The sequence below is a fragment of the Mustela erminea genome, chromosome 13 (assembly GCF_009829155.1).
Source record: "Mustela erminea isolate mMusErm1 chromosome 13, mMusErm1.Pri, whole genome shotgun sequence".
In the NCBI taxonomy this organism is placed as follows: domain Eukaryota; kingdom Metazoa; phylum Chordata; class Mammalia; order Carnivora; family Mustelidae; genus Mustela; species Mustela erminea.
This window is the reverse complement of record NC_045626.1, coordinates 86,370,249-86,392,630: the sequence shown is the minus strand read 5'-3', so window position 1 is coordinate 86,392,630 and position 22,382 is coordinate 86,370,249. Positions and strand designations below refer to the sequence as shown.

General features: G+C 54.9%; 1 protein-coding gene across 7 annotated transcripts in view; it reads left to right on the top strand.

Moving 5' to 3' along the window:
* The window catches only part of PITPNM2 (phosphatidylinositol transfer protein membrane associated 2), a 121,283-nt gene that overhangs the window by 78,724 nt on the left and 20,177 nt on the right, over positions 1-22,382 (top strand). For 4 of the 7 annotated variants that reach the window (XM_032310646.1, XM_032310648.1, XM_032310645.1 and 1 more), the window contains exons 3-5: positions 17,246-17,460; positions 18,523-18,644; positions 21,045-21,272. In XM_032310646.1, the coding sequence (XP_032166537.1) occupies positions 17,246-17,460; positions 18,523-18,644; positions 21,045-21,272 (565 nt within the window). Of the gene's footprint in view, positions 1-9,511; positions 9,685-17,245; positions 17,461-18,522; positions 18,645-21,044; positions 21,273-22,382 lie in introns of all 7 variants that reach the window. The other 3 variants (XM_032310647.1, XM_032310650.1, XM_032310652.1) reach the window with 1 other exon arrangement.

Below are 22,382 nucleotides of genomic sequence, written 5' to 3'. Positions count from 1 at the left end.
CTCCTAAATTCCATCTGTGACGTCAAACCACAGCTAATCATGGAAAAGCAGATTAGGTTCAATAAACTCAATTTTCTTCTTCCCTCCCCAGTCCGGCGTCTCCCCACGGCCTTCGCTCAAAGAGGGGTCTTGCCCACCTGCTCGGTCACGCACCCTTTTGAGCCCAACCCCAGTGACCCGCCAGGCTCTACTAAAGCCCCTCCAGCCTGGCCACCCCAGCCCCTTCAGGGATGCCAGGGGGATCCCTGATGCCTGGGGAGGCCCTAAGACATGTCCTGACCTTGACCCCTCAGGCAGAACCAGGGGTTCCTGGCCACCCACAGGCTCCTTTTGTCTTTCTCGTATGGGTCCTGATGGGACAGGCTGCCGGAGAGGAAGGGGGTGACGCCCTTCCTGCCAGGCCTCGTGCCTTGTTCAGGGCTGTGCTCAGCCCCGATGGCCTCCCTGATTACCACGCCAGCTGCCTCGGACTCTGACATCTGGACTGTCTGCTTCCTCTAACACACTGATGACCATGGGGGCCGGGGTCCTTCCTGAGGTCGTGAATTCAGGGCTTCCAGAAAGCCAGGGGCCCTATCAGAGGCCAATGGGAAGGTCTGTCCTGTCCCCCCTGGAGAAAGCCTGGGGGGTCGTGCAGACAGGTGTGTCTTGGGCACGGCGGTCCCTCGGACTCCTCGCCCAGCCTCCCTTGCAGAAGGGCCTCTGGAGACGCGTGCTTTTCTTCTTCCCTCTCACCGCGCCAGGCACTGGGAGCGGCCCTGTTGTGAGTAGTAAAATATGATTCTGTCTAACCCATCACGACTCCTGCAGGGACAGAGATGAAATGTGTGTCTCGCACGCGCCCAGGCAGCCAGAGTGGGTGTAATGAGATTGCGAGTTCAGCTGCTGGTTGAAGGGGGCTCGGGGCACAGGCAGACAGACACACCAGTCACACTACCTTCTCTCCTGAGGGGCCTGGGGTCCGCCTGCACACTCTTGCTTCAGGCTTAACCAGGAAGAAAGCAAGGGGACCCTGCCGTGCCTGTGTCTATGTCTATGTCTATGCCTGTGTCTGTGAAATCAACCAGGCACCTGCCAAAGGGTCACCTGTCCTTTGGACGTCTGTGCCCTGGGTGCTAGGCTGTCCTTCCCTGATGGCGGTGGGCTTAGGGGCTGCACCTTAGGTAAGCAGCTCAGCCAGAAAGCTATCCGGGCTCAGGCACCAGCCTTCCTACCCCTGCTGAGCTCAGAAACACCACCTAACTGCACACTGAGTACTGGGTGGAAATGGGTTAAGCATTTGATGTGCATTATGTCATTTAATGCTCAGGACAGTCCAATGGGGCAGGTGCTGTTCTCAACTACTATTTTGCTATTTTGTAGAAGATAAAATGAAAGATCAAAGACTTTAAGCAATTTGCCCACGATCACCGCTGGGAGGTAGCAGAAGGTCTGGCTGACTCAAAGTACGTGGTTTTTAACAGCTACCTTGACTGTCCTTCTTTGGCTGGTACTCAGACTCCTGCTCAAATTCTGCTTGCTGCTGCCTTGTAAAAAGTCAACTAATAAAGAAAAGTACAAGGAAAAGTTGCACCCAATTCCGCTGATTTGAGATAACCCTCACCAGCCTCCAGCGAGCATCATTTCAAACTTTCCCACAAACAGACACATACAGAGTAGTGATGACAACAGCAACAAAATGGGTTTTAGCCATTTTTAGCAGTTTTAAAATGAAAAATCAAGTTTAATTTTCTTAAATTTAACTGAAGACAAATCCGTTTGCGTGTATTTGAAATGAAATGGGAGGAAATTGCTAAACTTCAGAACCACACTTCTTCCTCTTCAAGTGATAGTAGTTCCTAAAAGTTCCTTCAAGTTAATGCAGAGAAGAGAGAAAAAAATTTTCAAGGGAAAATCTTTTTTAAAAAAAGATTTTATTTATTTTTTTGACAGAGATCACAAGTAGGCAGAGAGAGAGGAAGAAGCAGCCTCCCTGCTGAGCAGAGAGCCCAATGCCGGGCTCGATCCCAGGACCCTGGAATCATGACCTGAGCCAGAGGCAAAGGCTTTAACCCACTGAGCCACCCAGGCGCCCCGAGAAAAACTTTATAAACAGCTTTATTGAGATATAATTCATATACCAGACAATTAATTCATTTCAAATGCACAACTCAGTGGGTTTTTGTATACTACATTTTTACTTTTGAAAAATTGTGGTAAATATATGACATAAGATTTGCCCTTGTAAACATGGTAAGTGTACGGTCCCGTGGCATTTAAGTACATTTATAATACTGTACCTCTACCTACCTTACTATTTCCGAAATGTTTTCATTCCCCAAATAGAAACTCTACAGTCAATGAATAATGCCACCCCAATTCCTACTCTCCCTAGCCTGTGGAAAGCTTTAGTCTACTTTCTGCAAGAAAAACTTTGAACAGATTGGAATCATTTTTTTTAATTAACAAATTTTACTTTTCAAAGCCGTTTTAGGTTCACAGCAAAACTGAGAGCATAGTACAGAAAGTTCCCTTATAGCCCTCTGCCCCACACATGCACAGCCACTCCCACTACCAACATCCCCCACCAGTGTGGGACATTTGTGACAATTGATAAACCTGTATTGGTACATCATTATCACTCAAAGCCCATGTTTGCATTAGGCTCACTCCTTGTGTTGCATGTTCTCTGAGTTTTGACAAACATACAACAACGTGTATCCACCATTCTTGTATCATCCAGGATAATTCCACTTTCCTAAAAGTCCCTGTCCTCCAACTGTTCTTCCCTCAATTTTTTAATCTATATAATGAACACAGCATTCATGCCATCCACCTCTGTTTTCCCCACTTTCAATTTTAGTGGAAAATTTTAGTTATATTATTATTTGTGTCCATTGTCAAGGTTTTTATATTCTATTCAATAATGGCAAGTGCCGCAATCTCAAAAATACTCATTCAGTATTCACCGGGGTGTCTCCATTGATGAACTTATCTTCAATTATTGGTTGGATTTCGGCATCAAGCAATTCTTTTATGACCGTGTTGATGTCTAAGCCTCTGAGCTTGTGTTACAGAATGTCCATTAACTTTATACTCAAAGGACAGTTTTGCTGGGCATAAAATTCTGTGTCACAACTGCAGATAATGCTTCACTGGTTTCTGAAATTGGGTTGCTGTGGAGAATTCTGAATCTCCTCAAATCACCTCCCTGGTGCCCTATTTATATGGTTCTTTCTTTATCCTTAAAGATCAGGAACTTTTTTATTTTATTTTTTATTTTTTTTAAATTTATTTATTTGACAGACAAAGATCACAAGTAGGCAGAGAGGCAGGCAGAGAGACAGAGAGAGGAGGAAGCAGGCTCCCTGCTGAGCAGAGAGGCTGATGTGGGGCTTGATCCCAGGACCCTGGGATCATGACCTGAGCCGAAGGCAGAGGCTTTAACCCACTGAGCCACCCAGGCACCCAATCAGTAACTTTTTTAAAGGTGTATTGTTTATTTAAGAGAGAGAGCATGTGCTGGCAGGAGGGAGGGAAGAGGGAGAGAGAGAAAGAGAATCTTAAGCAGGCTCCACTCTGAGTGCAGAGCCTTATGTGGGGCTCAACTTCGTGATCCTGAGATCAGAATCTGAGCCAAAACCATGAGTTAAGCACTTAACTGACTTCACTATCCAGGCACTTCAAGATCAGTAACCTTTTAAGGATGTCTTGGTGTTAATCACACCATCAAGTTTTCCTGGGCCACAGAATGGCAGTTCATTTTTTGGTTTGTTTGTTGGTTGGTTGGTTGTTTTTTTTTTTTTTTTAATATTTTTATTTGTTTATTTGACAGAGAGAGACAGAGAGAGAGGGAACACAAGCAGGGGGAGTGGGAGAGGGAGAAGCAAACTTCCTGCCGAGCTGGAGCCTTATGTGGGGCTCGATCCCAGGACCCTGGGACCATGACCTGAGCCAAAGGCAGAGGCCTAACCACTGAGCCACCCAGGTGCCCCATGGCAGTTCATTTGTAGCATCAATTTTGTTTTTGTTTTTTAAGTTCAGGGGATTTTTCCATTATATATTTGAATACTCTCCTCTGTTCCATCATTGTATTTTCTTCACCAATTATGTATGTGTTTGATTTTCTTTTCCCTCCCATGTCTGTCATTGTTGTCTTATTGGTCTTCTCCACTTAATCGCGTATGATCTTTTGCAGCCGACCCTCAACACCTCTGGTTGTTCATGCTCTGCTTTGTCATTTTTTCATTGCTTATAATATGGTTTTTAAACAATAGGTGATATATTCGTCTTTCTTTCTCATTTTCTCATGAACTCTGTTAACTCACCTTTCAGCCTCATCTCTTTCTGCTGTCAAGTAAGTTCTTTTTAAAACTTTGGTGACTCGTCTCTTATACCCATCTGCCCCTACCAGTTAAGCGAGTCTATCTGTAGTTTCTCTGGGTCTATGACTTGTTTTTTTTCTGAAGTCTTTCTGTATTTCTCTGGATGATTCCTCATGCTGTGTTCTTCATCTGCCCCCCATCCTGGCCATAATGCATAGGACCCATGCGAGTTCCTTTGGGATTATTACTCTTCAGCTACCTTCTAAACAGCAGCCTGTGAAAATGTGGGGAGTGGTCCGGAGTAGTCTGCAGCTCCATTATGGGCTGACTTACTATCCGGAAGGCTCTCTCCTCTCCCTGGGAGGTTATTCATCCTCTGCCTAGGGATTCTGTCTCTCTCAGGTTTCAGGGTCCATACATCACGATGGTTCTCGGCAAAGCTCTTTACATCACTGGCTGGCTGTGTTCTGACCAGCCCCTCGCTGCCCCCTCTCTCTCCCCACCCTCGCTTCATTCCCAGCCCCTCCCTTAAGGGAAAGCAAGGTTCTGGTGTAGAACTGGCATGTGGGTGTGATTTCCCATCAGCTCCCACCCCATTTCCATTCCGCAGTGTAACATCCCATCTCTGCGCGGACCCGGCTGTTCACAGCCGCTCTCCTCCCATGAGACCCAGATTGGACATTACCCAAATGCCCGTCAACAATGGAGGGGTTGATTCGATTACAGTACATCCACCCAATGAAAGACATAGTAGACAGCAGTGAGGACAAACAGTCTACAGTCACATGCAGTAATTTGGATGAATCCCGTGAACATGATGTCGGTCAAAAGAAGCCAAAATCGAAAGAGCACAAACAGTATGCTTCCATACAAAATCGCTCAAAGACAGTTGGGTGTTGGCAATCCATTGCCTTCGGTCTCTCTTAAAGTACAAATCAGGCAAATGGCGGGACAGTGGTTGTCCATAGTTGAGGAGACGTGACTAGAAGGGGACTCACGGGGGACTTCTGGGGCTGTTAATTTCCCGTTTCTTGATCCTTGCAGGATATGTGTCCTTGCAGGATACTTCCAATATGTGCCCTCCTTTGTATATGTGTAATACTTCAACTCAGAATTTTTCTTTGGACAAACCAAAGACAGGGGGGATGCCTCTCCCAACCTGGGGTGGTATCCACAGCCCAGGTTCCTCATTCCAGCAGGAGGATCATGGCCATGACTTTCAGGAAGTGATACTGACTTGGGGGCAGTCTAAGGAGGAGGTCCCCATAAGCTCTCAGCATGTTGCTTTCTTCAGTTCTGCCTTAGTGGTGTCTGTGGTTTGGGGGTGTAGCAATTTCCTTGCTTCATCAGCTGCGGTGACTTCCCTGTGTCTCTTGTTGGTGTTTTCGAGGAAGGGCCATAGAACGGAAATGATCCTGAACTCCTCCATCTTCAACAGGAAGTTGAGTTGGATTCCTGAACCCACTGGCGTGGGTGTTGTCATAAAGAAACAGGTCTGACTCTCTTAGCTAAGGAAAATGCTGGTTCTTGTTGAGACCCCTTTGGAGTGATCGTCTTGAAAGACAACACCCCAAGCGGCCAGGGCTCAGAGATCAATGGCCATCCCCCGTGTTTTGCTCCCCTCGGTAGAAATGCCTGATGTTTACAGTTTATGGTCAAGCCTCGTCTGAGGAGGGCGTCTCATCTCCCCCAGAAGGAGAGCACTCCTGGAAGCAAGTGACAGCCTCTCGTCACCCTGCTCCTGCCACACCCTGAACTTCATGGGTGCTCTGCTGCAGGGAACGGCCACATCTCAGCCTTCAGCACAGGAGGCCCACCCGGGGGAGGTCACCTTGATGGCGTGGCATATCGGTGCCTCAGGGCCTTTGCTTGGCTTGTACTGTTCCTTCTCCTGGAGCACAGCCTCCTTTCCTCTGCTCTTCCAGAGGTTCCAGGAAGCCCTGCTCACGTCCCTTTGAAGCTCCACCTTCCCTCAAGCCTTTCCTTCGTCCCCTCCGTACTGACAGAATGCCGCCCCTGGCTGGTCTACTTTTCTCATCTCGGTGACTCTGGTAACCCTGGAAAGCAGGCGGCCTCATCCCCATCCTCCGCACGGCGAGAGCCAGGCGCAGCAGGCCCAGCCACACGTCCTGGGAGGCACACGGCTCACAAAGGCTTTGTTAGGTTTTGAAATCTGATTCTGGAGTGGAGCTCCCCCGTGACGTCCCATCACATGTGGTCACTCATGGAGCTCTGGTTCCTCCCTCCTCGCCTTAGTCGCCATGCACCGAGCTCTAACTGTGCAGCACTCTGTTCTTTCCTTCTGTCTGTCTGTCTGCTACCGTTGTAGCTCTCTGGTGACTTGCGGGCAGAAACACTGTCTCTCAACCCGTGACAGATGGAGCTGCGTCCAGAGCGGGGTCTGCGTCTCGCGGCCACCATGGGGCCGGCGCCCTTGGCTTTGCCCCCGCTTCGCCTGGACACTTGGTCAGACTTGTGTGCAGGCGAGCGTGGGCAGGTCATGTTCCCGGGGGCCATTAAGACCGCGGAGGGCGGATTACTGAGACTCCTAGAGTTTCTCAGGAACTTTTATGGATTGCATCTGACTTCTTTGTCATTGAGTCACCGAGGTGGCGATGGGACTTGGCCCAGGTCCCGGCATTTCTCCTGCGCAGCAGAGGAGAACTTCTGAGGCCCCTGCAGACGTGGATGTGCCTGCTGCCCTGTCGTGCAGGGCGTGCTGCTTGACACGGGGCACGGGCTTCCTCTTCTGTGACAGGCCTCTGGGACCCTCCCAGCAGGGTGACCCTGAGGCTTCAGTGAGGACCACACAGAAAAGCTTCAGAGGCACGACCCTCATGGAACCTGGTCCTTCCGTCTGTCTCCAGCACTCACTTCACCCCGCTCCCCCCAAGCCTGTGGTTCTCTCTTCTTTGCAACAGGATGTTCCCCAAGCCCAGTGCCTGCCCGACCCTCTCTGGCCAGTGGGAAGCTCACCCCTATGGCAGTTTGGATGTCTTGCTGCCTGGCCGATCCTGGTGTCTCGTGGGAGGAGGCGACGCAGTCGGGGCTCTGGGCCATCTCCTCCGATCCGCTTCCAGCCAGGCTTGGGTGTCGGCCTGTGGGCCTCGGGCAGGCGGGTCTCAGAGCCGGGAGGGAGCAACCCGAAGCCCCCGCTCTCTCCTGGGGCCCGAACCCACATGCCTTGTCAGCTGTGAGCTGGACCCACCTGCCTTGAGCGAGGGTTAGGGATGGTCTCTTGGCACTTGAGCTTGGCCTCTGGAGAGTTCAGCCCCTCCCCTTTGTGGAGAATTCAGGGGTTCGGGGTGACCAGAGAAGACACAGGCCCAGGAGGGGCAGTAAGTGTTTGGTGGCATTGGAACAGCTCGCTGGTGAGGGAAAGTCCCTCCCGGCAAAGGGCCTTTGGTGATGTGCGACCACCACCCAGAAGGGGAGGGAGAGTCACATGGGGGCTCGCGTGGGTAGTGACGTCACTCAGGAGCCTGATGGGCAGACTTGGGGTCTCAGAACTCCCTCGTTTGGGGTCTTTTATTGTCCGAGGGTTTGTCTCAGCTGTGGCTAGCCAATGTGGGGTGCAGGTTCATGGGTGATGTAAAGTAGATGAACACTAATTAGCTAATAAGGTGTTTACTGGGGGGGCCGTTCCTGGGGGGTGCAATCGCTTGAGCATCCAACTTTTGATTTGGGCTCAGGTCATGATCTCGGGGTCTTGAGATGGAGCTCCACGTGGGGCTCTGTGCTCAGTGGGGCGTCTGCTGTCTCCCTTACCCTCTGCCCCCCCTCCCCACTCAGGCACACTCTCTCTCCTGAAAATAAATCAATAAACCTTTAAAAAAAATAAAAAAGAGATGTTTATTTGGACTGCATTTACAGCAACTGGATGTGTGAGAGCTGGAGTTTGGTGCTGGGGCATCAGGCTAACAGTCCTACCTGCTGTGCCGACGTGAATAACACGGGAGTTGCTTGAGGCTGGTACCACGGCCCGTCTCTGGCTTATGCATATAGTATCCCCCAGCCCCCCGTCACTCTCCCTAGCTGGCTTATTAAAGAATTTCTTTCAGCCCTACGTGGCCATTGTCCCAGAGTTTCGGTGTGTTCTTCTCCCTCAATCTCGTTAGATAGCCTTAGTGCCAGACTGATACCCAGACCTCAGACAGAAGGTGCCCCGGGGACGCCACCTGCCTGGCCGGACCCTCATTCTTACCACTTAGCCAGTGTCACCGTGAATCTTCATTGACTGCTGTCCCCAGCGTGGTCTTTCTAAAATGCTATCCTAATTCTGCCACTGCCTATCTCGGAAGACTTCACTCACTTTCCAGTTAGCAGCATGGAGCCTCTCTGCGGGGAACCACGTATATTTACGGCAAAGCCCCCACCATCCGGGGGATGGATTATGCTGGGTAATTCCATTTTCCAGATCGCTGAGAGTATGTGTCCTTTGAGCCTTGCTTGCTTGTTTTTAAATCTGATTGCTTTCGGTGCAAATCTTCGTCCAATATATTCTTAGTCATCTTAAGTAGAAGCTTCTGTGAGTACATTGTGTATTTCCTCAAGGGCCATATTGAGATACGGTTCACGCTCTCTGCAGCCCGCCCACTGATCTTGTGTCTTCTACCCCCAAGACCGAGCCCAGTGTCACCAGCGGAGCAGGCGTTACAGATAGCTGCTGGATTGAGCTGGAGCCCCCGTACAGATCACCTCTCTTGGAGAAGTCAGGGTCTTCTGCCCGGAAGCAGTGGTGCCCCTCTGGGCCCAGTGACATGCCCGGGACCGATTGTCCCAGCACTGGAGGGTCCCAGGCTGCTGGTGTTTAATTTCTCACGTGGGTTTTTTGGACTTTTGTCAGTCCTCCCTTCCTTCCTGGGGCCAGCTGCGGTCACTGCAGCTGCCTCCAGCGATGCCAGAGCCCCAGGGGCCTGCCGCTGCGGCTTGCTGGAATGGCGTAGAAACGAGTGCTGTGCTCTTTACTCTCAGGGATGGGATACCCTCCCATTCCTCTCTTTCCCTGTGGCCGATCAGGGTTCACATGGCTTCTATGAGATCGCGGAGCAAGCAGGGACAGTGAAGGCTGGGGATGTGAGAGACTTGTTCAAGGTCACGCCATGGGCTCGTGGCCGCGTCGAGACCAGGCCCTTCCTCTGTGCTGTTGTGCCCACTGGCCTCTCAGGAAGTGACTCTCCTGCCCTCTCTCTCTCTGTGTCTCTCAGGGGTCCTCAGTGAATTTTGTCATGGTTATTTAAGGAACCTCGCCTAGAAGTCCCCACACGCATTTCCCCATCGACGGGAAGGCTCGGACTCCAAGATGATTATAAAGGAATATCGGATTCCTCTGCCCATGACCGTGGAGGAGTACCGCATCGCCCAGCTGTACATGATCCAGGTGGGTCGTGGGGCCGGGGCGGGCCACACGGAGCACACAGATGGCTCTCAGCACGCTTGGGGGGGGCAGGAGGCGGTGGGGGGCATCGCAGCCTTGACAGCACAGTGTCGGCCCAGTTGGCTCCTGGCACACATGTGAACTGCATGGCGTTGTGGCTTCCCAGCACGACGCTGGGAGCACAGTGCAGCGCTGGGGATATCCGTGGCATCGGGAGGTCTTGCCGAGGTCTCATTCACAGCGCTGACGGCACTAACACTCTGCGTCTAATACCTGACCTCTCACCGACGCAGATACTGTCCGTGTGTTTGGGCAGTGTGAACGGCTATAACAAGCAGCACACACTGGGGGCTTGGACAGGAGACATTTATTTCTCTGAAGCTGGAAGTCCAAGGTGAAGGTGCTGACAGACTGGTGTCTGGTGCGGGCCCTCCTCCTGGCTTGCCCGGACGGCCACCTTCTCACTGGGTTCTCGATGGCAGAAGGGGCGAGGGAGCTCTCTGGGGTCGCTTCTGGGAGGGTGCCGGTCCCGCTCTGGGGGCTCCGTCATCGTGACCTCTTCATCTCCCAAAGCTTGACCTAGTGCCGTGACATGGAAGGTTGGGGGCTTCAACCTGTGAATTTGGAGGGACACAGAAATTCAGGCCATTTGACAGATAGGAAGGTGGGAGCCAAGGACGGTAAACGACTGGCCTGGGAGCACCTGGCCTACTTTCCGGTTCCCGAAGATGCCTGCAAGACAGCGGTATCTGCTGGGTGACTGATTTAAAGTCACAGATGAGTCTGAGGATGACCGATTCCTGTGACAAACCAGAGAATAGCATGCATCTCCTCTCCATCGGCCACCGGTCTGGCCCTCCCGCCCAGACATTGGGGGCCTCCCTGTTCAGAGCCTGGCCAACCCGGAGCACAGAGTGGGAAGACCTGAGATCGGGTTGCTCGTGGCCCAGATGTGACCACACTCCTATTAGCTGGGGTCCTGCCCCTGAGTGGGGGTCCTCCTCCTAACTGCCCTGCCAGCATGGTGCTCGTCCTCAGAGCCCCCTTGGCCCGGCCCGGCAGCTTTCCTCCCAGTGGGGAGTCTGATTACGAGCCTGCTCTTACCTGGTGCTGCTCTTCTGGTCATATGGATGGCTCGGCGCGGCCCCGAGACCATGGTGTCACATGGGGCCCTCGGTGCAGGGAGAGCCCCGGCCAGCAGGGCTCTACCTCCACCCCTGGAACTGTTCGGTGGGTGCTCACCCACCGGCCCGGGTCTAGAGAGTGAGTAATGAGCTCCCTGCAGAGCCCAGTCCCCCAGTCCCTTCTGGAAGGAGCCCTGTGAAGCTCCGGGAGTTTGAACACCACCCCCTTCCACCCGGCACGGGAAGCTTGACTAAGAGGAGAGCGGAAAGTGAGCCAGACTCTCTGGGGGGCTGTTGGCTCTGAGCGCCTCAGAAGTGCCACTCAGTTCCCTCTTGAACCACTCACCCCGTGATTATTCCTGGAGAGTGGGGAGAAGAGAAGGGACTTACCTCGGCCCCCTAGCTCTGAGCTCTCTGGAAATCGCTCACCTTATTCAAGGACACTCTTCATCCTGTGGCTCCCCAAGTCCCACCCGAGCCAGGGTGCCCAGACCATGGCAGGCTTCCCCGCAGCTCCACCGTGCCCGCCATGCCCTTGGGGGGGGCATCAGGATCCAGGGACTCACTTTTCACTCCTAGGCTATCCCACGGCTTTTTGGAGCACGTGGTCACCTCTGACTGGGCTCCCCAGAAGCACCGCCATCCTCACCCCCTTTTTCTAGGGTATTTTGTTCTTTTCAGAATATCTATCTTTATGCTTCCAATTAATGTTCAATATCCCATAGTCCCCTACATAGTCATTCCTATGGCCCAGGGCTGCCTGTGTGTGTTTGCTCATCCGAGCCCCACTGACACCTGTCTGTCACTCAGGGCCACCTCCCTCTGCTCCTGCTTTGTCACCGTCTTACCTCCCGCTGGTCCCCGAGCTCCTGGGGGCTCCATCCACCGTGGGGGGTGACGGTTGAGTGTATTATTCCACTGTGTGACAGTTTCACGGGTGCAAACACGCGTCCAAGCTCACCAGCTGTATTTGTACATGTATGTGGTTGGTTGTGTGCCCATCGTATCTCAGTAAAGCTGTTAAAACACTGAGTCGAATGCACACTGTTCTGGGCCCAGCCAGGGCTGAGGGCCGAGTTACAGAGAAGAATGGAAAGGGTTTGCCGCTCTCCAAGGGGTGGTAGCATGTGCAGCTCACTGAATGTAGGTCGGGAGACAGCGCGGATGTTCTCGTGGGCCTTAGGCCAGTGCCCCCGGAGCACCTCTGCTGTGTGCTGCGCCTCACGCGGTGGACAGGCCTTCCGGGAGAGCAGCTGTGTTTCTGCGGAAAGAAGAGCGAGTGTGTTTCCGTTGCTCTGGACCCCGCTTATCAGCTGGGGTGGCAGCCAGCCGCGGGACCGCCTTCTGAACCCGCCGTCTCCTCCACAGGGCCGTGAGCCAGGTGGGGCGAGCTCGCGTGTCGAACTGCTTCGCACCGTGCTGACCGACACTCGATATATGTGCTGCTCAAGACAATAACAGCAACCAAAAAAAAGAAAGAACGAAAAAAGAAAACAAAGAAATTGGTCTGGCTGGGAGCCTCCCATCACCTGTAGAAGTGGAGGGAGTGACCGGAGGTGGCTTGGCCAGGACCCTGGACAGCTCTGAGACTGGCGCCCTCGGTGGGGCTGGGGGCCTTCTTGCTCTTTGAGTCCTTCATGCCCACCCCTCATAGGGTCCCTACTTTTTCTGTGCCAGGTCATCGGTGGCTCAGGCCCCTCCCTTGCAGCCCCCAGATCCCACAGGATCAGCCTGTGTGGGCAAGGGTCATTGGGCAGCCTCCTGACCCCCGCACGTGTGTGCCCCTGGGGAGCTGGGCTTGTCTCTGCCCGCCTTCTGCAGTCTCCCTGGGAGGCTCCGTGGCGCAGCTTGGGAAATGGTTGGCAAGGCGGGGGTGGCATCTGGTGTGGGCCGAGAAGGTCAGCACGGTTCAAGGAGGGCTTACTCCTGTGTGGCATGACCTAGAGCCTCAGTTGTGCAGGGGATGGGGCACTTCTGGAAGCGGTTGCCAGAGGAGATCTGAGGGTCAGCGCTTTGGGGCGTTAGCTCTATGGTTGGGGGAGGTGCCGGGCTGGGAAGGTATCGGTGATGGTTGAAACCAGGATCCACTTGTTTGTTCAGCTCCTCTTTAGTGTGGGGCGAACACAGTGCCCCACAGGGAGTACGGACGCTCTCCCAGTCTGGGTCCCCGGGGCTGTGCCACTGCTAACTGTGGCCCCTGTGCCCCTGGACAGCCCTTGGCATCTGTCCCCCATGAGCGACCGTAAGCACTTTCTCAGCCGCTTGACTCGTGTCCCCAGAATCCATGTCCATCCAGAACCTTAGGCTGTGACCTTGTTTAGAAGCAGGGTCTTTGCAGATGTAGTTAGTTAGGGATCTTGGGATGAGATCATCTGGGGTGGAGAGTGGGCCCTAAATCCAACGGCTATTGTCTCCATAAGAAGGGAAGACAGGGAGAGACCCGGCGAAGGTCATGTGGCGGTGGAGGCAGAGAGAGCAGAGTGATGTGGCCACAAGCCCAGGAACGCCAAGGGCCCCTGGAATCTGGGGGAGGCAAAGCAGGATCCTCCCCTCGAGCCTCGGGAGGGAGCTTCTGGGATGGACAGGCCGGCCGTCTCGGGCGAGGAGTCTGAGGACGACTGAGGCTCAGGTCACCCGAATGGCAGAGGCTTCTGCGTAGCCCACGGAGGCCCATGGGATCCTCCCCACCCCTGCTCCCTGGTTCCCATCTCTTCTGTGTTGGCTCCCCGGCAGGCCGGGCACCCCCCACAGCCCTTGGAGACCCCAGGCACCGCTCGCTCCTCTGACCTGCATGTCCCCTTCTCACTGAGCCACCCTGAACCCCAGATATGTTTGTTTCCTGGGGCCGCCATAGTAAAGCATCCCAGACTGGAGGGCTTCAAGCCACAGAAACGTGCTCGCTAACAACAGTTTCTAAGGCCAGAAGTCCCAAACCAAGGTGTTCAGTGGGGCCGTGCTGCTCCCGCTGAAGGCTCTAGGGGGGGATCCTACGCTGCCTCTTCCAGCCTCTGGGGGCTGCCGGCTTCCTTGGCTGGCGGCTGCGTCCCTCCCGTCGGCGCTTCTGTCCTCACTTCTAAAGACACAGCAGGACGCGGACTGGACGTAGGACCATAGATCGGATGTTGAATTTTGGAAACTGACACCAGAGAGAAGTGACTCCTCCAGGACAAGAGGGAGCCCCTTCAGCTCTGTTAGCCCGGGCCCTACCCACCTGCACCCTGGGACGGCAGCATACTGCACTTTCTCAAGGGGCTGCTGCCGTCACGAAAGAGAAAGTACGTGCAAAGAAAACACGTGGCGCAACCAGAAAGAACAAAGCTACCGCGAGAGGCAGGAGCTTCCAAAGTGTCGGGGGCACGGTCGCTGCTTTCATGACGGAATCTGGGCCACATTCCAGGGGCTCTTTTAAAGTGTGCGTCCCCGCAGACTCCGTCTGTGACCTCCACAGGGTTCTTTCCTACTTTTTTTTTTTTTTCTGACGGGGACTCAGGTGCTCTGGGCCACGGACATAGAGCATGTCTTTGTGCCCCAGGGGTGAGGCCATGCGTGTGTGTGCGCGTGGGCGAGTACACTTACAAGTGTGTGTGTGTGTGTGTGCGCGCGCGCACGCGTGCGCACGGACGCACCTGCTGTTCAGGAAGCTGACCGAAGATGGCCTCGGCGATGCCGTCACGTCACTATGGAAACAGATGCTGGGCTTAAAGTCACCAGGACCTTGACCAAGAGGCTTCCTGCATAAGAAGAAACCTGAGCTTTTGGGCACTGGGAAGAACATTTGGGGCAGAGAGACACTCGGAGGTGACCCGGGCGTCGTGTCTCCCAGGCAGCGGCACCGAGGCCCCTTCCCACATTCCATATTTGATCTCTCTGAGACCCTAATGAGTACAGACACAGGACTGGTTTCCTTGTGTTTGTTTTGTTTTATACCAGCTGGATGGAGATGTCAGTGGCGCCCCACAGAATTCACACATTTAAAGTGTGCAGTTTAGGGGCTAAACTCACAGCTGTCAAACCGTCACCACGACTTCAGAGCACTGTCGTCACCCCAAGGAGAAGTCACTCTCCACCCCCCCCCACCCCACCCGCAGGCAGCCAGGAGTCTGCTTTCTGTCTGTCTGGGCTGGTCCGTTCTGGGGATTTCATACCAGCGGGAATGCACGTGAGGTGGCCTTTTTACACGTTCTTAAACGTGTTCCTAACGGGCTTCTTACACGTTGCTTTCAAGGCTCATCCGCGTCGTGGCAGGTAGCCATGTGTCCCTCCTTTTATGGCTGAATCCTCGTCCCTTGCTTGGGTACAACTCGTTCTCCTGTTCTTCAGATCACAGACGTTTGGGTTGTTTCCACTGCTCGGCTCCTGCGAATAGAGCCGCCATGGACATTCGCGTACAGATTTCTGTGTGCACGTGGTTTCCTTTTCCTGGGTGTACACCTAGCACCAGCATTCCTGGGTCCTCTGGCAATTGTGTGTGGAGCTTTTCTGAAGAACCACCCAACTCTTTAACGCAGCGGCTGCACCGTTGCACGTCCCCACGAGCCATGCCAGGCTGTTCCAGTTTCTCCACATCCTCGCCAGCACTCGGCATCATTTGCCCTTTCAGCCATCCTGCCGGCTCTGGACTGGTACCTTGTCGTAGTGTTGATGTTGAGCCTCTTTTCGGGTCTCTGTCGACCATTTATACACTTTGGTGAAATGTCTGTTCGAGTCCTTCGGTGTTGGAATTGGGTTGTTTCTTTGTTGTTGAGTTGTAGTAGTTCTTAATATTTTAGAGTCATTATTATCACATACTACCAGATACTTACACGCATCTTATCCCATTCTATGAGTTGTCCTTTTCCCTCGCTCCGTACCATCCTTTGATGCACAAAAAGCTTAAAACTTTTTATGATGTCCAACTTAACCTGTTTTCACTTTGGTCACTCATACTTTGGGTACTGTATTTTAAAAAGCCATTGTCAAATCCAACATCATGAAGATTTACTGCTATGTTTTCTTCTAGAAGTTGTAGAGTTTAAGCTCTTACATTTAGGTCTTTGATCCATTCTGGGTCCGTCTCTGTGTATGAAGTGAGGGAGGGGTCCAACCTCACTGTTTTGCATGTGGATAGACTGGGACATGTTTAAAAGACTCCTTCCCCGCATTGGATGATCTCAGCACTCTGGCTGGAAAATTTGGGTATATAGTATATAGATATGGGGGTTTATTTCTAGACTCTGGACCCTTTTCTTTGGATCTATCCTATGCCAGTACTACATTGTTTTGATCACTGTAATTTTGTAGCAAGATGTCACGTAGGATAGTGTAATTGCTCCAACTGTCCCTTGTTTTGTTTTCAAGATTGTTTTGGCTCTTTGAGTTCCTGCATGAATCCTTCCTGATTTTAGGATCAGTTTTTCCATTTCTATCAAAAAGGCCCCCAGAAATTTTGACAGGGATTGCACTGGATCTGTAGATGGCTTTGAATGTTGGGGATTTGGGGAATATCGACATCTTCACAGTATTAAATCCTCCAGCTCATGAACTTGGATGTCTTTCCATTTATTTCGATCCTGATTTTCTTTTAGGGAAGTTATATGATTCTAGCATGGAAGTGTTTCACCACCTTGTTAAATTTCCCCCTGGTATTTTGTTCTGTTGGATGCTCTTGTCTGTGGAAATGGTTTCTTTGTTTCCTTTCTGCACTGGTTACTTCTGTGTGTGGATTTTGTATCCTGCAGCTTCGCTGAATGCATTTACTAGGTCTGACCGGTTTGGGGGAATCCTTCAGGATTTCCCATATATGAGATGATGTCATTGGCAAATTGAGATGGTTTTAGTTATTCCTTTCCAATCTGAGTGCCTCCTCATTTCTTTTTCTTGACTGATTTCTTTTTTTTTTTTTTTAAGATTTTATTTATTTATTTGACAGAGAGAAATCACAAGTAGGCAGAGAGGCAGCCAGAGAGAGGGGGAAGCAGGCTCCCTGCTGAGCAGAGAGCCCAATGCAGGGCTCCATCCCAGGACTCTGGGATCATGACCTGAGCCGAAGGCAGAGGCTTTAACCCACTGAGCCACCCAGGCGCCCCTCTTGACTGATGGCTTGGGCTAGAACCTGCAGTACCATGAGGACTAGAAGGAAGAAAGGGGGCTTGGCTTCCTCATGTGTGTCTAATCTTGAGAACACGGTCAGTGCTGGGACCGGCAGGAGTCATGAGGGAGCACTGTGCCCGAGCAGTGCTGGTGCAGAAGGGAAACCACGGCCTGCTCGGTCTCCTGCAAGAGTGTCAGGGTGTGTGGAGTCTGGGTCTGGATTTGGGGGTCCAGAAGGGACACCAGAGAAGCCAGCCCAGTTGGCCAGAGCCCCTCCTCCTCCCAGCACTCCTGGGCCTGGCCTGCTCAGCCCCTTCCCTTCTGCAGAGTGTTCTGTCCCCAGCCCCTCACAAGTGCTTCTGTTCCCGCAGAAGAAGAGCCGGAACGAGACGTATGGCGAAGGCAGCGGCGTGGAGATCTTGGAGAACCGGCCGTACACGGACGGCCCTGGCGGCTCGGGGCAGTACACACACAAGGTGTACCACGTCGGCATGCACATCCCCAGCTGGTTCCGCTCCATCCTCCCCAAGGCGGCCCTCAGGGTGGTCGAGGAGTCCTGGAACGCCTACCCCTACACCCGAACCAGGTGCGGCCTGCCCCACACCCTGCGCTGTGGGGCAGGGAAGGAGCCCTGGGCACGACCCCCTAGGCAGGCTCACCCTCCATACTCCGGGGAGCCCAGGCCCCGGGGGACCTGAGCCTCTGTTCCTGGAGCCTCTGTCCTCAAGGATCGGCAGGAGAGGGGAGGGTCCACCGAGATACCTCACCACCTGCCCCAGGGAGGCTGGGAAGGCGTGAGGCAAGCAAGGGCCACCTGAGACCCCACTGGCACATGGGAGGGCTCAGGGAGTACAAACCCCTTCAGTGATCGCCTGATGGTGCGGGACGCTGACCAACCAGCTGGGAAGAACCAAGGGTAGACCAGATGGCCCATCCGGTCCCTCCCACCCTGTGGCCTCCAGCACCCGTGACACTGTTTGATCAGATTCTACTCTGAACGGGGCTTTCTCGGCTTCCCAGAGAAAGGGGGGTCTTCACTCCGTGCCCCATCCTCTCCCGCCCATGTAGCTGAGTAGAACAGCCGGGGCTGCTCCCAGCCCACAGCTCTGTAGGTGGGGGCCCCTGTGCGTCCCCTCAGGCTTCGTCTCCCCCCCGCCCCCCCACCGCCAGGTGAGGAGCTGGGGCTTGTCAGAGGATCTGCTAAGGTTAGTTCTCTTCCCAGAGGCACTTTCCTCCTCTGAGCTCATCTCCAGCCGACCCGGCTTGTCGCCTTATTGCCGGACCTGGTAGCTTGGGGGTGGGGACTTGGGCCTCGGCATGTCACAGAGTGCTGGGCTGGATCCACGCCCACACTTGGGGCGTGTCTGTGTGTGCCTCTGTCCCTGCTGTGCCTTACACATGGGACGATGGCTTCAGGGCTTCTGGCACCTTCCTGTGATGTCTCCCTCTTCCCTCTAAACACATCCCCACCCCTACAGCCTGGCCTTGGCGGTTCTCGGGACAATGGAAAGGTTCCCGAGGTGGACAGGACAGGCACATCTCAGCCACCCCTCCAGCCCCTTCTCCCTCTCCGGCCCGGCGACCCAGCCCTCCCACAGCCACCCCTGCAAGCTGCCGCTCCTGACGTCGGCTTTCCATCCACACGCAGGTTCACTTGCCCCTTTGTGGAGAAATTCTCCATCGACATCGAAACCTTTTATAAAACGGACGCTGGAGAAAACCCGAACGTGTTCAGCCTGTCTGCTGTGGAGAAGAACCAGCTGACGATCGGTAACTACCCGAACCGCCCTCCCAGCCCCGGGGAGGACCTGAGCCCAGTAGGGCCACTTCCCAGCTCTTCCTGCCTGTGTGACCCCTTAGTTCTGCCCTAGTCTCCGGGCCTGGCCAGCTTCAGACTGGCCCCTGTCCTGGGCGGGAGGTCAGAGTCCAGACAGGCATGAGGGCACCGGGAGGGGGCCAGGACTAGCCTCCTTGGCCCCACGTTCCTGACGCACACACCGAGGCTGGGGGCCTTTCCCACTCAAGCCCGTCCCCTCCATCCCTCCAGGGGGGCATCTCGGGCTGAACGCCGAGCGTGAGTGCTGTGGGCACTGTGGGGGCTGTGTCCCCTCGATGGTAGACAGCCCCGTGTGTTCAGCCTTCTTTAACAGAGGCCAGAAATCAGGATTTGCCTGTGAAATCTTCCAGTTCCGAGATAAACGTATGCAGGCGGCACAAACCACACCTGTGGGCCCCCGGCAGCTCCGTAGCTGCTGCGCCCCAGAGAGTGAGCCCAGGGGGTGGGGGACGGACTGCGGGCAGGTGCAGGACCCTCATGGGAAAGGTGGCTGCCAGCGCCCCGGGACCATGCTCTCAGACAGCCTCTGATGGGCACGAAGGCTTTTCCTGGGGAGCCCTCACTTTACCCCCTCCCTCCTGCTGGAGTGTTCGGGTTTGAGAGCTATTCTGCCTGGGCTGCTGCAACCAAGGACCAGACTGGGGACAGAACCCAGAAGCTCACGGTCTCACAGTCCGGAGGCTGGAAGTGGCAGCAGGGTGTCAGCAGCCTTGTCTCCTTCTGGGGTCACTGAGGCAGACTGTTCCGGGCCCTGCCTCTAGCTTCTGGCGGCTGCCGGCGATCTCTGGCGTTCCTTGCCTTGGAAACTCATCACCCCGATCTCTCCCTCATCTTCACGTGCAGTTCCCCCTGTGTGTACTTGTCTAGGTCCGAAATTCCCATTTTTACAAGCGCGTTAGTCATGGTAGAGGATGGCCTCCTACCCTAATGACCTCATTTTAATTTGATTACATCTTTAAAGGCTTTATCTCCAAAGAAGGTCACAGTCTGAGGGACTGGGGGGGGGTCAGGACTCCAACATATGTGTGTGGGGGCGGGTGGGACACATTCTACGCACAACAGGAGGGATGGACCCAGCATGACACAGGCCCTCCGCCAGCCCTGGTCCAGCCAGCCTCAGACACGGCCTGAGCTCCGTGGGCTCCCTCCAGAGGCCATCTGCCCTGGCTCCTAAGTCTCTGAGATGTGACTCATTCACACCCAGCTCCCCCCTTGGTGGCCTTTGCCTGCCCACACTGGTCGTGCATGTGGTCTGCTCCTAGAAGGATCTCTGACTCCCCCAAAATGCTGTTGCCCTTGGGGGCGCTCTTGACCCCTTGCTGGTTTCAGTAGAGCCCTCCTCTGTGTCTGCAAACCACAGCATAGATTCCAAGTGGGGGAGACGAGACAGCCAGAGCCTGGCCAGGGCCCGGCCCCCCAGGTGCCATCATCCCCACCCATCCGGGAAAGGGGCTCTCTGAGCCACAAACTCTGTGCTGGGATCTGTGTGCCCCAAGTATGTACCCAGCCCTGAGTAACCCACACACACCTTGGGAGGGACACAGCAGGAGGAAGAAGCATGTGACAAGAGGTGGCCCAGGTCCGTCCCAGAGTTGCTGCTGCTCCTCTGGGCCCCGGGCCCCGGGCCCCACACCCCACACCCCACACCCAGCCAGGTTCCACGGGCCCCAAGTCCTCTTTCCCCAGCACCCAGCCCTGTGCTCTGCACTCCCCACTCAGAACCAGCGGAGGTCCGACACCTCTTGCTTCCTCCTCCTTTCTGACTGAAGAGCAGGGCAGCCTGCCTTAAAGCCACGACGGAAATGCAAGTTGAATATGGTGCCCCTTCCCCCTCAGGGCGCTGGGGTGCCCGGCCTGGTGAGAGCAGCTTGCTTCCCCGTCCCCCCTCCCCGCACGCGCACACTCCGGCGGTTCCCCACACTCTCCCATCCCGTGCTGTGGGGCCTCCCTGGCTTCTCTGCTCCGCTCCTGCAGCCCAAGTGCCACCTTTTCTGAGAAGCTCTTCCTGGCCTTCTTTTCCGTTTGCTGCCCCCCACCCCCCCCACCGCGGTCCTAGCCCGTATCCCCTGCGGAGATTCATCTGTCCGTGCCTCCTCAGCTCGTCGCCCGATTTATCTATGTAGAGGCAGAGGAGGACGCAGGCCCCGAGGTCAGGAGAGCCCAGGGTCAGAGTGGCCCGGAGCAGCAGCCCCCATCCCATGTCCGGCCCTACGGCATATGAGGCCCAAGGGCCTGGGAGGCTTTGGGGGAGGCAGGGACACAGGGAGGGGACCGAGCAGGGAGGGGTGGGTGGAGGAGGGGCAGAAGAGGCCACTGGCAGGCTCTCCCCACAGATTTCATCGACATCGTCAAGGACCCCGTCCCCCCCAACGAGTATAAGACGGAAGAGGACCCCAAGCTGTTCCACTCGATCAAGACGCAGCGGGGGCCCCTCTCCGACAACTGGATCGAGGAATACAAGCAGCAGGTGCTCCCCATCATGTGCGCCTACAAGCTCTGCAAGGTGGAGTTCCGTTACTGGGGCATGCAGTCCAAGATCGAGAGGTTCATCCACGACACCGGTGAGCCCGCCCGCGCCCTCTGCCCTTCGCGACTGGCCATGACTCGACGTTCCCCTCTTACTCCCGAAAGATGACCCAAAGCCCACGTGCAGCTTCCCTTGAGGTTTACATGGCCACCTGCCGAGTGCCTAGAGGTGACAGGCAGTATATGTCGGTTGTCCCCTTAAGAAACCCCAAGGACCGCCCCCCAGACGCTCTGGATAGGCTTGTGTTTGTGGCATCTAGTGCCAACCCCCTGGGCGGGGAGACCGGCTCCCTGCTGCTGACCCGCCTCCCCCGTGGGCTGGATGTCACAGGGGGACACCCAGGTGCCCTCACACCATGGAGCCCGGCCTGGAGCAGGTACCCAGGGAACAGGTGGACCACTGGGCCCAACCTGGGCCGCCTCTCTCCCCAGTACCCTCAGCTCCCTACGTGCCCCCCGCCCCCCAGTCATGGCATGAGGTCAGTGCCAACGGCCCAGCCCCGCCTAAGCCTCGTGAACTAGAAGTGGCATCTGGGCAGATTACATTTGACTACCAGAACCAGGGTTTTGGTTTCGATGTGAGGAGAGCCACACCCCTGAGAGTACGTGTCACGTGTGTCCTGTCAGCTCACAATGACTGGTGACGATAGTCCCGTAACCCCTGCTGGCAGAGGAGGAAGCAGAGAAGCAGAGAGACGCCCCCACCCCACACCCCACCCCACCCCCACCCCACCCCCCACCCCCGCTCCTGCAGCAGGGGGCAGGGGCGTGTCCTCAGACGGTCTCTTCCATGTGGGACCCAAGGGTGCCATGCCTGAGGCCTTGGCCCAGGACTTGGGGGTCAGAGACAGTCCGGACTGAAAGAGGGCGCCCTCCAGGGAGCAGAGGGTGGAGGGATTTAGGAAGGACTGTGGGGGAGGCAGAGTGGCCTGAGCCAGGAGGAAGGGTCACAGAGACCCTTGGAAAGTTGCTCCGCTTTCTCTAGGAAAGTGGAAGATCCATGCCCCGAGAGCTGGTGACATCCCTCCCAGGTTTGCCCCCAAGAGAAACTCTTGTACACGTTCCAGAATGTTCAGAGCAGCAGATCTGTAAAAGCTAAAGTGGACAGACAGTGAAAGTGAGCCAAAGGCCCAAGGACAAAAGAA